Raw genomic sequence first — 15,397 nt, forward strand, 5'->3', positions numbered from 1 at the left:
TAATAGCAGGTGAATTCGAAAGCAAAAAGTGACAGTACTGAAGGAACAGGATGCCGTCTACCTCGGTCTCTTGTTTGTTGTTGTAAATGGTGCATTTATATATTGTTGTAAAATCAACCATGAGGAGGATTTCTTTACATATGTTCCTGGTAACTTGGACCAGCTGGTTCACTACACCTGTAGCCCCTGCAACATCTGTAACATCTGTAACAGGTAAGACTAGTGGTGTAAAGTAAGTAGTAACTAAGTACATTTACTCAAGTACTGTACCTAAGTACAATTTTGAGGTACTTTTACTTTACTGGAGTATATTTCCAATTGTCTATGCTTTTACTTCTACTCCACTACATCTCAGAGGCAAATATTGTACTTTTACTCCACTACAATACTTTCAAAACTTTAGTAGTTACTTTGCATATATACATTATTACGTTATAAAACATACATTATCCACTTCAGCCCTATTTTTAAACCTAGGCCATTTGAAAATAGCCGATCTACAGATCTGCTATTTTCAAACATTTTAGTACTTTTACTTTTGGTACTTTAAGTACATTTTGATACCAATACTTTTGTACTTTTACTCAAGTAAAGTTTTTAATTCCAGACTTTTATTTGTAACAGCTCTCTCTTGTCTATGAGCCACATATAATCCACTTCACTGTCAGTCTATAGCCCTGGTCCAGAGCGTTATTTAGGCGCGCTGGCAGACTCAAAGACCGAAAATGCTTTTAATTGCATTTAATTTTTGTATTTACTCCACTGCACGCTCTACAAATCTGATCAATGGTAATTTATATTCACCAGATCTGTAGAGGGCGCAGTGGAGTAAAATAAACAATTTCCGTCTGGTGGACATATTTTATTTTCTGCCCGAAAAGTGTATTCTACAGAGAAGGTGGGGTGCTAAGATGCTTCCCACCCTGGAGAATAGACTTTCAACAACACAAAACAGCCTTTGCACCTTGCACGGTAGTGTAATGTTGGGTCTATGAGTAAAGCAGGGTGGCTGGCAGAGCGTTTGAGAGAACTCACTAAATAAAAGGTTCTGGACCAGGGCTCTGTCAGTCCATTCTGTAGAGCAGTGGACAGTGGTTCTCAACCTTTTCAGGCCGTGACCCCCCCCCCCCCCCCCTTCTATCACTCAGAAGATTAGACCTAACCAAATTATAACTAAAGAAAAATGTAAATACATCACTTATTGGAATGAACTTACACAATCACAACACAAACTAAAAACATATTTGGCCATAAACAGACAGTATACTGTGGCAAACTACCTAAGCACAGTAACTGATACAATCCTGAGAAAGACATTGACAATGTACAGACTGAGAGATCATACTGTTTGGCAATAGAGAAGGGCAGACACAGACAGACCTGGCTGCCCAGAGAGGAGAGGCTGTGCTCATTGTGATGAGGAAGCTGTAGAGACTGTTACAATTTATTTACAATGTACAATTACACTTCCTAACACAATGTAAAAACTACACAAAATTGGGAGGAGTTCTTTCCAAATGTTTAAATTAAAATGACAGAAAGGGAGAGAGAGAGAGAGAGAGTGTGTGTGAGTGAGTCACTGAGAGGGAGAGAGAAAGCGAGAGCGAGAGAGAGTGAACCCCCCCCCCCCCACCCTCGTTTACTTCCTGTACTTCCTGTAATACCAGCTTTCACTGGATGCGCCCGTCACTACCGCCCATTTAGGAATACAGGGAACTTCCAACAGAATCTGACACAGACGGTATTAAAACACATATATCTATTGAAAAATAAGGGCTAATACAGTGTAACAGTGTACAGTCAGCAGTCAGCACTTTAACTATTTTTTTTTTGTACATGTACACACAGGGCCGTGTTTAAGCACAGGCAATCTAGGCACATGCCTATGTCTTGTCGGGGGGGGGGGGCGAAAAATGCACCCATAAAAAAAATAAAAGCGTTTTTGTTTTTTTTTCTCTAAATTAAATAACATAAGCCTAACCTAACCCTAACCCTAACCCTAAAACCGAAATAAAGTAACAAAGAAACGCCCAAAAACGGCCACAATCCACAAAATAACCGCAAAATTTTGCGCGCGCATTGGTCGCGCACATGCACGCGCACGCTGGGGGGGGCCCGAAAATTGTCCGTTGCCTAGTGCGCATTTTGACCCTGTGTACACACACAGGCACACACACACACACACACACACACTTGTGAGGACATCAACATTGTAGGATAGACTGAAGGAGAGGGATTTTGTTTTCACCCCTGCAAGTCCGTCTGTCCGACAGTTGATTAGACTGTTTTCTCCTCTTGTCTCTTTCCTGTCAGTTTGCTTTTTAGACACCAGTGATGGTGTTTTGATTGATTGATTGATTGATTGATTGATTGATTGATTGATTGATTGATTGATTGATTGATTGATTGATTGATTGATTGAATAAATACTTTATTGGTCAGAAATGTAATCAACACGTGGTACAGAATGTCATTTTGAATTGTGAAATCCAAAGCTACAGTACATTTAAAATGTAATCATCCTTAACCCGTACATTTGTACCCCAGTTTATGATTTCCATGGACATATCATTTTATTTGGGGAGGGAGTTGCTGAACAGCATACGTAAATCTGAATATGAATTAAACATTACACATTAATATCACTACACTAAATCCTTTTTGTTTTGTTTTAAGGACATCGGGTGATTGGTTCATCTCAGCCTGTAACGGTCAAAGTGGGAGATGATGTCATCCTTCCTTGTCATTTTGAACCTCCTCTCAACATGGAGCAGGAGACGGTGGAGTGGATCAGACATGACCTGGGGTGGTTGTCACCATACGTGCACCTTCTCCAAGATGGACATGTGAATTCTAAGGATCAGAACCCGTCATACGAACAGAGGACGTCCCTGTTTGATGATGAGTTGTCTCATGGTAACATCTCACTGAAGCTGACCAGGGTGAAGCTCTCAGATCAGGGAACATACTGGTGTTCTGTTCCACACCTGAACAAAAGCATTGGGATCCAGCTCATTGTTGGTAAGATTTACTCTTCAAAACATGAATGAAAAAACAACAATAAAAGAGCAGTACTAAATAGTTTTCATTTACCCTCTATGGCAGGCGTCTTCAACAGGTGATTTGTATGATCAATAAGGAGACTAAATTAGTGTTTGAAGTTCCAACTCATAATTGTAGTTGTAATTGTTTAACAGTAAATAATAAAACAATGACATCCCTGAACTATTTTAATGCTATAAGATTATACTTATAATCATCACAGGATTGTTTTCTCCCTGGGAATAATCACATTCTAACACTACAGAAAATGTGTTCTCTATCTCTCCGACCAACATATTCTGTGAGAAGACTACTTACGAGTGTTGGCAGCCTATATAATCCAGTAAATCCACTGCAGTGTGCAGTTCATAGAGCTGGCGTTGAGTCGCCCCTCTCTGGGTTGCTGTCGGGGCTTGGTTGTAGGTACAACAAACAAAATCCTTGGGAATCGGACGCAGTCTATTCGGTACACCATACAAACATATTGCTGCCGAGTTCGGCCAGCTTCCGCGTTCAGGTGTAGTTCTGTCTGTGGATCTGGGTCCAGTGACACAGACAGAATGTGCTGGGTCTGTTGAACTTTCCTTTCAAATTGGGCAGTCATTATAGCACACATAATTATGAGTGACACATCACTGACAAAGCTGCACTCAGATCACATTAATTATATTCCAGTTCTTAATGTACTTTGGTGTTAAAGAAAATCTATTTGGTACAAATTCTCAGATCCAGGGCCATCAACTGTGACCTTTTTGTCAAGATACAATAACATTCAGCTTCAAAGATTAGGACATGGAGCTAACTTTAAACTGAGTCCATCTGTTAAAAAATAATAATAATAATAATAATGAATGCATAGTGTAACTGTCATGAAGGGCGTTTTGATTACAGTGATTACACATATTATTTCACCAGATCATAAGTAACATCTGGTGATATGACACAATACCTCATACAGCCTTCTTTGTGACCACATTCTCTGCTCTCATGAGAGCAGAGGATGTGGTCACAAAGAAGAAGCTGTTATATGCAGTTTCATAATGTACGTTACCTACACGCACAACCGTTAACCGTCAACCGTCAAAACAAGATGACGCCGACATGCACAGCGGCAAACTTCACACTGTCAAAACAAGATGGCACAGAGACAAGCCGACTTGCTTGGTCTCCACACAAATAACATTTGATTTCCTATACTAACACATCTGGTCGAAATTCACCTCAGATCCTGTAGGTGAGACATGACCTTTGCCACGATCTACATGTCTCAATAGAATAGCAAGGAGACAAAATATAACCGCCCCAATTGTATAAGTTATATTGTATTAATATACTCTACCATACAGATTGGACAAAATTGTATTCATTAAACAAAAGTTACATAGTGCCTCTTTAAGTAAAGTAAAAGTAAAAGTAGACGTATATTTCTTAATTCTAATATCAATGAATTGCTGTAATGTTTTCACAATGAATTTCTAGGACCTTGTAACTCTTGTTTCAGAGAAGTAACTCTCTGAAACCCCCTGCACTGATGTGCTTGCTTGTAGATCCACTACGTTATACAAAGCCTGCAGAAACACCTATAAAAACGAAAATAGAAATGACCTATACACCCATACAGGATGTAACACAAAGAGGCGAGCGGAGGGGGAAGCCAGAAACACGGCTAGTGTGAGAGCAGCATGTGGAAAAAAGAAACAGCCAACCTAGAAATGTACCTAAGTAAAAGTAAAATGTATTATTATTATTTAGTATAAAAAAAATCTAATACTCAAGTAAAGTACAGATCCTCAGAATCTGTACTTAAGTACAGTACTCAAGTACATTTACTCCGTTAATGTCCACCACTGCATGTCTGCATGTCCCGTCATACGAACAGAGGACGTCCCTGTTTGATGATGAGTTGTCTCATGGTAACATCTCACTGAAGCTGTCCACGGTGAAGCTCTCAGATGACGGGAGATACAGGTGTTATGTTCCATTCCTGGACAACTACAGTTACATCTATCTCCATCTGGGTAAGATTTACTGTTCAAAACATGGATGAAAAAACAATAATAAAAGAGCTTGACTAAATAGTTTTCATTAACCCTCTATGGTATTACTTTTTCTTTTTGGGGGAGAATATTGTACCAATGTTGTGGTAGTATGGGTGTTCCTGATAATATATCAATAATAATAAATCAGTTCTTCCTGATAGCTGTTATTAATTCAACAAGGACTGTCACATCTACCCCCCCTCCTCCATAGCATGTCATGTTAGGCTATATGGGACTATACTTTGTAATAATGCTTTAATATCTACAACATCAGTCAGTATCCTAAAGGGATGTTGAATTGTTTATGGTTTGGATTCAGTTCAGCAGCATTATATTTATATTTATCAATTATAAATCTGTTCATGGAATTTAAAGTAGGTATTTTGTGCTACAGGATCATAATAAAACTACTAGTTGAAACAAATAAATGATAGGCTTAAAACTTTGGGACTGTTAACCGCTGGTCTAAGTGACATCCTATTTTAATAACTATATGTTAATACAGTATGTTGATAAGTGAACAACATACATCTATGTAAAAAAAATAAAAAAAATAAATAAACATGAACTTTGGACCTGTGCCGACAAAACGTTAGTGGCGGATTTTCCATAAGTGAAGAAGAAGAAGAAGAGTGAATAATGCCAATAACAAAACGGAGCCTTGCTCTGCAGAGCCTGGCCCCGTAATTGCACATTAATATCACTCTAAATCCATTTGGTTTTGTTTATAGGACATCAGGTGATTGGTTCATCTCAGCCTGTGGAGGCCAAAGTGGGAGATGATGTCATCCTTCCTTGTCACATTGAACCTCCTCTCAACATGGAGGAGAAGACGATAGAGTGGATCCGACGTGACCTGGAGAGGTCATCCGTGCACCTTCTCCAAGATGGACGTGTGAATTCAGAACGTCAGAACCCGTCATACGAACAGAGGACGTCCATGTTGGATGATGAGTTGTCTCATGGTAACATCTCACTGAAGCTGTCCAGCGTGAAGCTCTCAGATCAGGGGAAGTACAGGTGTTATGTTCCAGACCTGGACAGAGGCACTGGCAGAAGCAGTGATCTCCGTGTTGGTAAGATTTACTGTTCAAAACCTGGAAGGAAAAACAACAGTAAAATAACATGACAATAATGTTTTCATTAACCCTCTGGCATGAATGTATGTATTATTTATGTATATATTATGATGATTATTAATAATTGTATTTTATTTGTATAATTTTTTTAGGGGGTACTGTACCCATTTTTGTGGTAGTGATAATGTATCAATATTAATATATCAATTAATTATAACACATTACTGTTATTAATTCAATACTAAAAAGCCCAGGGGCCTATACAGTGATAAAAGTACTCGTTATGCAGAATGTGCTATTTCCCATTCTTGTTTAACAATCCAACTATAAATGCGCAGAATTCCACAAAATTGTGCTAATTTAACGTAATAATATCATAAAGAAAAGAAAAGAAGAACAACATTAAGAATATACAATGAAACATATACCATAATGATAAAATACTGGATGTAATATAATATATTTATTTGTTTTTGCAGGGGCTGTGTCTCAGCCGGTGATCTCTTTAACTGGAAAAAAAGGTAATCTCTTATCTTGGAGATGTGATTCTAGGTGCTGGTTTCCTAAACCTGAGGTGTCCTGGTTGGACCGTGATGGAAAAAACATCACTGCTGAACCCTCAGTGACAGAGAAACCTTCTGATCACTGTTATGTTGTCCAGAGGACTGTGACAGTGGCTCTAACAGAGCATGTGACCTGTAGAGTTCACCTACCACACATCAACCACACTGCTGTCATCTCATCAGGTAATGAACATGTCCAACATTCTTTAACACCTTGAAGAACCTCTGTAAACACCTCTGTCATACTGTTGCATTCAGTTTTGTACTGTTATATTGTCATTTTTGCAGTGGTGTAAAGTAACTAAGTACATTTACTCAAGTATTGTAATTAAGTATCATTTTGAGGTACTTTTACTTTACTGGAGTATTTCCAATTGTCTATACTTTTACATGTGGCAGCGGTGGCCTAGTGGTTAGAGGGGCGCCCTTGATACCGGAAGGTCCCTAGTTCGATTCCCCAATTCATCACATCAATCACGAATCACCGCTGTATAGCCCTTGAGCAAGGCTTCCATGCAGGGTCTGGCTGTAAATAAGTTCCGCACTTAGTCCAACACCCTGGGTAAACAACAAACTTTGCTTTGCTTACATAAACATTTGAGTACTTTTTCCACCACTGCATTATTTTGGACGGAGATCCGTCTCCGTCGCAAAATAAACGGTCCGCAAGAAAGGGGCGTGCACTTCTATTCATATTTATACACCTACCCAGGAAAGGGGGCGTGGCTGTGGAAAGGGGGCACTGTTGATTTGATTGATTTCATTTCATAACGTTAATACCAGTTGTCACTGTCTTTCAGAGTGGAGTACCATTACAGATGACTGTGATGTGACTCACAATCATCTGTATGCAGGGATTATTATTTTTATTGCAGGGATTATCATCATCCTGGTGTGGCGAGCGCTGTGCCAAACTAGTAAGTATTCAACTCAATTATTCATAATTATTAAGTCATCAATATATGTATCTAATAATGCATCTGATAATGATAACAATGTGGAACATGAACATTAGTAGAGTGACTCCAGATTCAGTAGAGTTTATAAGAGTTGGCATCATGTGTAAATAATGTATACCTTTTTTTAATTATAACCTCATGATTATGTCTCCATGATTACCATAACAGGATCACCAAAACCACTAGAATGGCATCAAATCAGTAAAAGATGGAGGCCACAGTTAGAGAAGCTTGCGAAACTTGCGAACATTGGTGACTGTAAAGTTAAGAAAGTTGGCAGTCTTGTGTTTGTGGAAGACGATGAATTCCTCATTGCAAATGGAATGGATGGAAATACTCAGGTCTTCTTGGGGTTAAAAGACGATGGCACCGAAGTTGCAGTGAAGAGAATGTCTACGTCCAACTATAAAGTGCTGGAGAACGAGAAAGACTTGGTACGTCTTCCAGAGCTTGATGATCCTTCGATTGTACGATATGTGTACTCTGCAAAGGACAAGAACTTTGGTTACCTTGCTCTTCAGCTGTATGAATGCAACCTGGAAGAATACATCAAGAAAGGAATTGAGTTTCCTGGCGGCCGTCTTTCTGACCGGGAGCTTGCAGAACAGGTTGTCAAGGGCTTAAAGTTACTCCATCAGCAGAATCCTCCAATTCTCCACCGTGATATCAAGCCCCAGAATGTCTTGATTGGTATGATACAAAAATAAAAATAAAATTAGCGGCTGATTCTTTTTTTTTTTTTAACTTAAATCATTCATTATATTTATCTACCCAATTTACCTTGCGATATTGGCTGCTTTTAGTATAAGCAGACAGTCGCCCAGAGGACAAACAGTAAGCAACAAGCAGTGCTTGTTTAAGATGTTTCTCAATCTAAATCATCATTATATTGATCCTTACAGATATTAAAAATAAAGCAAAATTGGCAGATTTTGGAATAAGCCGTCGATTTCTCCAAGGACAAAGCACCCTCCTTACAAGAGGTGCAGGAACATCCTGCTGGATGGCTACAGAGATTTTGAAGATGAAGGAGGATGGTGGTGATATCCCACACAAAACTAGCACTGATATCCAGGTTGTAGTTTTTTTATTCTGCATGAGAACAATTCAATTGTTGACAACAACATAACAATCTTCTTACTAATTTTCGTTGTCTATTGTAAAGGTGGCTGGGATGTTGATATATTACATCCTGTCTGGAGGACACCATCCATTTGGCCAAAGTGTTGAATGTGAATACAACATCTATAGAGGCCACTACAACCTGCACCATGTTCAGGATGAGGTTGCCAAGGATCTTATCGAGAGGATGATCAATACAGAGCCAAAGGGAAGACCTACAGTGGAGGAATGCTTGGATCATCCCTACTTCTGGGAAAATGAAAAGTATGAGAAACAGTCAAATCTTTTCCATTGTACATACAGTATTTTATTATACACTCACTGACACCTCAATGCTATTTATTCCTGCTTCTAGTGACTGATATTGTCCTTCTAAGACATTCCCTTTTTTCCATTTAAAAAACATATTTTTCATAATAAGTCATTGAAAGATGGTCTCATCATGCATTAGAAGGACAATATCAGTCACTAGAAGCAGAGACGTGTGTTTTAATGAGTCTAACATTCATTGGAAGGACAATATCAGTCACCAGAAGCAGAGACGTGTGTTTTAATGAGTCTAACACTCATTACAAGGACAATATCAGTCACTAGAAGCAGAGACATGTGTTTTAATGAGTCTAACATTCAGTAGAAGGACAATATCAGTCAGGCTTCAAGTGGTTAATAAAAACATGGAGGGGAAAAGTTCCTTTCACACAAAGGTTTGGCGCCCCCCCTTGTAGTAACTCTGAGATCCCCTTAGGGGTTTAAAAGTGTTTTAAGGTGAAATACCATTTTAAGCCCTATTTTCAAAAGTAGTAAATACCTGATTCCATGCTCTCAACCTTGCATCACATTTTGTGAGCTTGTAGATCTGCTATTTTTGCTAGCTATCTCTTTTTCTTTTTTTCATTTGTAATGACATTTTAAACATACATATATCAGGTTTAAAGTAGTTAACGGTTTGATCTAACAGTAACCTTTCTACCAACAAAGTCCAACATGTTTTATGAGTGATGGTTTCAGTATATTATTTTTGTTTTGTAAAATCTTCCAGGAGAGTAGATTTCCTGAAACTGGTTGGAAATGAAGAGGAAGTAGAGAAGCACTACACAAACCCAGACCACCAGAAACTCATGGCAGTATTGCTCCAGCGTGCTGAGAGGGGACTGTTTGATGGATGGAAAGGCAAAATGAAAGACAAGGTAACTAAAGCATATTTAGAGGTTAACATGTCTTGACGTCTATTAGACTAGTCCATGGGTTCCCAAACCTTTCAGGCCACGCCCCCAAAAATAATCATATTTGAACTGGGGACCCCTCACCCTGACAAGCACTTGGAATTGTAGGCATTACCTTTAGTTTGACTCGGTTCCACAGATAAATATTGTGAAAATAGCCGATCTACAAGCTTGTAGGCTATTTTGACAATGTTTGGCTCTTTCTTGACAATTTGTCCAATTTGGTATTGAGGTCTTAAGACATTAAATTATAACTTTATAAATGTGCAGATACTCTGTATACACTTATACTGTATGTTGGTTTGTTTACTGTTGAGTGAGAAAACAATGTTGCACATTAAGATAATCATCTGCTCATGTAAGCTCATGTAATATTTAAGTGTGTTTTCCAGTTGCCATCCAAGGTGTTCCAGGAGATGGAGAAAAGGAGGGGGAAGACAGGATACTCTGAGAATGAACCATTTGAATTGCTGCGCTTCATACGCAATCTCTATGCACACCAGTAAGTTGAATTTAATTACAAAATAACAGTGTTGTCGCTCCCATTCATTTCTAAGTACAAATATATATTTGTTCTATTGAGATCATTTCCCTGGGTGTGTAGTCTAAAGTGGGATAGGATCTACTTTATAAAGCAGCAGTTAGATAGATGTCAGTGTGTTCAGTACTTTATAAAGCAGCAGATAGATAGATGTCAGTGTGTTCAGTACTTTATAAAGCAGCAGATAGATAGATGTCAGTATGTTCAGTACTTTATAAAGCAGCAGTTATATAGATGTCAGTGTGTTCATCATAACATGTAGTGTTCAGTGATCATTGCTTTGTGGGTTTACAGCAGTGGTGGAAAAAGTACTCAAATTCTTTACTTAAGTAAAAGTATCAATACTGCAATATAGAAATACTCTGTTACAAGTAAAAGTCCAGAATTCAAAATTTACTTGAATAAAAGTACAAAAGTATTGGCATTAAAATGTACTTAAAGTACCAAAAGTAAAAGTACTAAAATCGGCTATTTTCAAATAGCCTATGTATAAAATAGGTCTAAAGTGGTTAATATATGTTTCATAATATCATAATGTATATCTGCAAAGTAACTAATAACTAAAGTTTTCAAATAATTGTAATGGAGTAAAAGTACAATATTTGCCTCTGAGATGTAGTGGAGTAGAAGTAAGAGTATTGGAAATTGGAAATACTCAAGTAAAGTACAAATACCTCAAAATTGTACTTAAGTACAGTACTTAAGTAAATGTACTTAATTACTTTCCACCATTGGTTTACAGTGAGGCTGCTGCTGCTGACATTGACCTGATGGAGATGTTTCCTGGTCTGCTTCTCTGTGTCTACCTGTTTGTCAAAGATCAAGGCTGGAATGAACGACGTACTCTGAAGAAGATGTTACGGCCGACGTCCACACATCTTAAGGACAGTGGTGCTTCTAGCTCTGATGGTGTCCTGGATGAAGCCTTCATTCAGCCCCTCGCCCCAAACCGGCCCAGAGCTTCTAGCTCTGATCCCCCCGCCCCAAAAAGTCCCAGAGCTTCTAGCTCTGATGGTGCCCTGGGTGAACCCTCCATTCAGCCTCTCGCCCCATAAAGACCCCATAAATCTGCGTGATGTAGACGTCATTTAACTCAACTCTGACAGTAGAGATATCCTGCATTATAATGACAGGAGAAATGACTGTATTTGATGTATTTGATTTGCACAACATTGTATTGTATACATATACAGGAAATGTTCATTCTTTCCAAGGGATTTATTTAGTTGTGCCAGGAAACCCTGGGGGGCTTATGTGAGAACCTCACCGTTTACATATACATACATATAATTAGATTAGTTTAATATTAAAAGCAAAAGACAAACAACAAAAAAACAACAGCAAAAGAAAAAATATGTATACATTTATATAGAAACATATATTAGAGAATAGTTCAAATGATAAATATAAATGTACAAAACTGGGCAGAAGAGACAGAAACAAAAACATGATGCCGTTACATATTTATGTGAACATAAAGATTAAGATGGGTCTAATTATCCACTATGGTATTCAATTTACTTATCAGGCTTATTTTATACTGTAGGTAGCTATGTGGTACCTATCAGATGGAAATGTGCGTTCCACAGTGAAACTCCTCTATATTTTATGGCGAACTGCCCCCTACTGGTGGTACACAGTGGGACATGCTGTTGTTGGTTTGCTTGTCTGGTTGGATACTGGTGAAAGCTGGAATTTGGCTGGAAATACATTTTGAATTATAGGTGAATAGACATAAGTATATATTAGGCTGTAGTAAAGGGTTTTTAGACAGGCTCTATTTAGAAATGGGCTGATTTTTCTAATAATCCCACTAATTTTGAAACCTTTTTTGTTACCTGGTCCATGTGTTCTTTCCAGCTGTATTTTTCATCAATCATTATTCCCAAGAATGGGGTGGAGGCTACTCTACCCCATTCTCTGTGTGTGTGTGTGTGTGTGTGTGTGTGTGTGTGTGTGTGTGTGTGTGTGTGTGTGTGTGTGTGTGTGTGTGTGTGTGTGTGTGTGTGTGTGTGTGTGTGTGTGTGTGTGTGTGTGTGTGTGTGTGTGTGTGTGTGTGTGTGTGTGTGTGGCTACTCTACTTATCAATACTGAGCTTAGTTTCCTCTGGGTTGAATTTCTTCCTACCAGAAAATATTATAAATGTAGTTGTTTTTATGTTTAATGACAGTTTATTAAGTTGTAACCATTTGGAGAGTATTTGCAAATCTTGATTAGCTTCATTGATGAGTGTATTGAGATTTTTGTGGGAAAGGATGAAAGGATGACACTTGTGTCGTCGGCAAATAGGATTGAAAACAAAGTATTTGATGCTGCCGGTAGATCATTTATATAAATTAGAAATAGCAGTGGGCCAAGAATCGATCCTTGCGCCACTCCACATGATAATATTTCTCTGGATGATTCAGTATTTTTGACTGTCTGTCAGTGAAGACAGGACCACCACCACCAAACACATATATAGACACTTTTGTAAGCAGTATATTATAATTGACCGTGTCAAAAGTCTGGGAAAGATCCAGAAAAAGTCCCAGCGCATATTCCTTGTTATCTAGTGCATTTGATATTTTCTCAGTGAGGTCAAGTAAAGCCATGTAAGCAGAGTGTTTTTTACGGAAGCCATATTGATGGTTGTAAAGTATATTATTTGAGTTTATATGTTGGAGGATTCTTTTGTAAACACGTTTTTCTAGAATCTTTTGAAAAAGACGATAATATTGATTTAGGGCGATAGTTGGTAAAGTGGTTGTGATCCTCTGATTTAAAAAAAAGACTTTAGCTATTTTTAGGTCACTTGGTACCACTCCAGTTTTCAGTGAGATAGTACAGATAACAGTTAGTGGGTCTATGATTTTTTGGATTGGTTCTCTGGGGTTATATACATTTTATAGAGTCCGTTTTTTTCCCTTGATGACTTCTGCAATCCGGGGATAAACCAGGGCTTAGTTGCAAGGCTCCTGATTTTTAAGGTTTCGAGGCCAATAGGCTCGAAGCCTTATTACATCTGTAAGAGTTCATGATCTTCCGCCGGTTTTGCCAGTTCTGGCCTAACCGCGTGGTCACTTTTTATGAAATTCGGCAATATGGTAGAGGGCTATGCCAAACGGCGAAAACCCGAAACTCACAAACATTGGCCAAAGGGTGGCGCTGTAGCACTCAATTGAATATGCCAACTTTGAACAGGTACAGCTCATGCCCTGTTTCACCTACAGTCATGAAACTTTGATACACACATGCGTCTCCTCATGCCTAACAACTTTCACTGTTTGACTTTTGACCTCTGACCTTTAGATCTCCCACCATTTCGAATTCTATGAAAAGCAGTAAAAAGCAGTAAAAAGCCTACTCCTCCTGGGATTTATGAGCAATCTGTACGAAACTGTATACACATGAACTTTGGACCAATGCCGACAGACGTAACCAAGCGGATTTTCCATAAGTGAAAACGTTAAGCTTTTATAAGCCAATGAAAATTGCAGCTTTTTTTAAATTATTCATCTGCCCCTAACACATACATGCAGACTCACATTTGTTTGACACTTTGCAATATTGTAGAGGGTCCTTCCAGGTATCACTGAAACCAATCTTACTACAATTGGTCAAAGGGGGGCGCTATAGCAATTTTCTGAAAATGCAAACTTTAAACAGGCAAAAGTCATGCCTCGTTTGGCCGACAGCCGTTAAACCTGCTTACACATGTGCCTTGACTCATGAGGAACACATGTATCACTTTGACCAGTAAGCTCTGCCCTTAGATTGTCTGCAATTTTGAGCAGTTTGAAAAACATTTAAATCCAGGATTTCTGAGCAATTTGCATGAAACTGTGTCAAATACATGTTTGAGGCCCTTTTTCACAGGTTCAGGTGTGTTGGTTCAATAGCTTGATCGCTTAATCATCTGCCTTGAAACCATAGGGTAGCCGGTTCGAATCCCACCTCAGGTAGACTTAATTATAATTGCATTGCACACAACATGACTATATCAATGAATACATGTGCAATTGTTAAAGATGACGAGAAATGCATACTTGAAAGTAGTTATTTTCAATGTATGACGTACTTCATTCGCGCTTTTGTTTTGTTTTGTTGGATTCTCCCTTTTCACTGTCTAAGGCTGTGTATTGGATAGCTCCACCAGTAGAGTGTGAGTCTCATGTGCCGAAGGTCCCTGGTTCGAATCCCACTTATTACAGTTCACATTTAAATTGCATTGTACAAAACATGACCCTGTTAATTCAGACAAGTGCAATGTTTAGACAATAACACGAAATGCTTTTGAGAGTAGTTTTTTTTTATGTATGACATACTTTCTTGTGAAAATAGCCGATCTACAATCTCACACCTTTTTAGATAGCAACGCGTTGTGAGCTTGTAGATCGACTATTTTCCACTAGTTTCCATTCCGAAATATATTGAGCAGTTTGAAAAACATTTAAACCAAGGATTTCTGAGCAATTTGCGTGAAAGTGTGTCATGTGTGTGAACTCCCTTTTCACTAGTACAGGTCTGTTGGCCCAATGGCTTAATCATCTGCCTTGAAACCACAGGGTTCCTGGTTCGAATCCCACGTCATGTAGAATTCATTATAATTGCATTGCACACAACATGACTGTATCAATGAATGCATGTGCAATTGTTAACCAGTAAACTCCGTCCTTAGATTGTCTGCAATTTTGAGCAGTTTGAAAAACATTGAAATCCAGTATTTCTGAGCAATTTGCGTGAAAGTGTGTCATGTGTGTGAACTCCCTTGTCATCAGTTCGGGTCTGTTGGCCCAATGGCTTAATCATCTGCCTTGATACCAGAGCGTCGCCGGTTCAAATCTCAC

The 15,397-nt window shown here is 38.6% G+C and overlaps 1 protein-coding gene across 1 annotated transcript; it reads left to right on the forward strand.

Annotated features, from left to right (window-relative positions):
- Positions 1 to 113: 113 nt before the first annotated feature.
- On the forward strand, positions 114 to 11,623 carry LOC311053830 (uncharacterized protein; the record flags this gene model as incomplete). The annotated part of the gene is made up of 11 exons (XM_084069533.1): positions 114 to 213; positions 2,677 to 3,021; positions 5,813 to 6,157; positions 6,640 to 6,906; positions 7,524 to 7,640; positions 7,851 to 8,372; positions 8,585 to 8,757; positions 8,848 to 9,068; positions 9,844 to 9,991; positions 10,420 to 10,529; positions 11,311 to 11,623. Exons 1-11 carry the CDS (start codon positions 120 to 122, stop codon positions 11,621 to 11,623), a joined length of 2,655 nt encoding a protein of 884 aa, XP_083925659.1. The 5' UTR covers positions 114 to 119.
- Positions 11,624 to 15,397: the final 3,774 nt, after the last annotated feature.

This window comes from Gymnoscopelus microlampas (assembly GCF_963454915.1).
Source record: "Gymnoscopelus microlampas genome assembly, chromosome: 2".
Classification (NCBI taxonomy): Eukaryota; Metazoa; Chordata; class Actinopteri; order Myctophiformes; family Myctophidae; genus Gymnoscopelus; species Gymnoscopelus microlampas.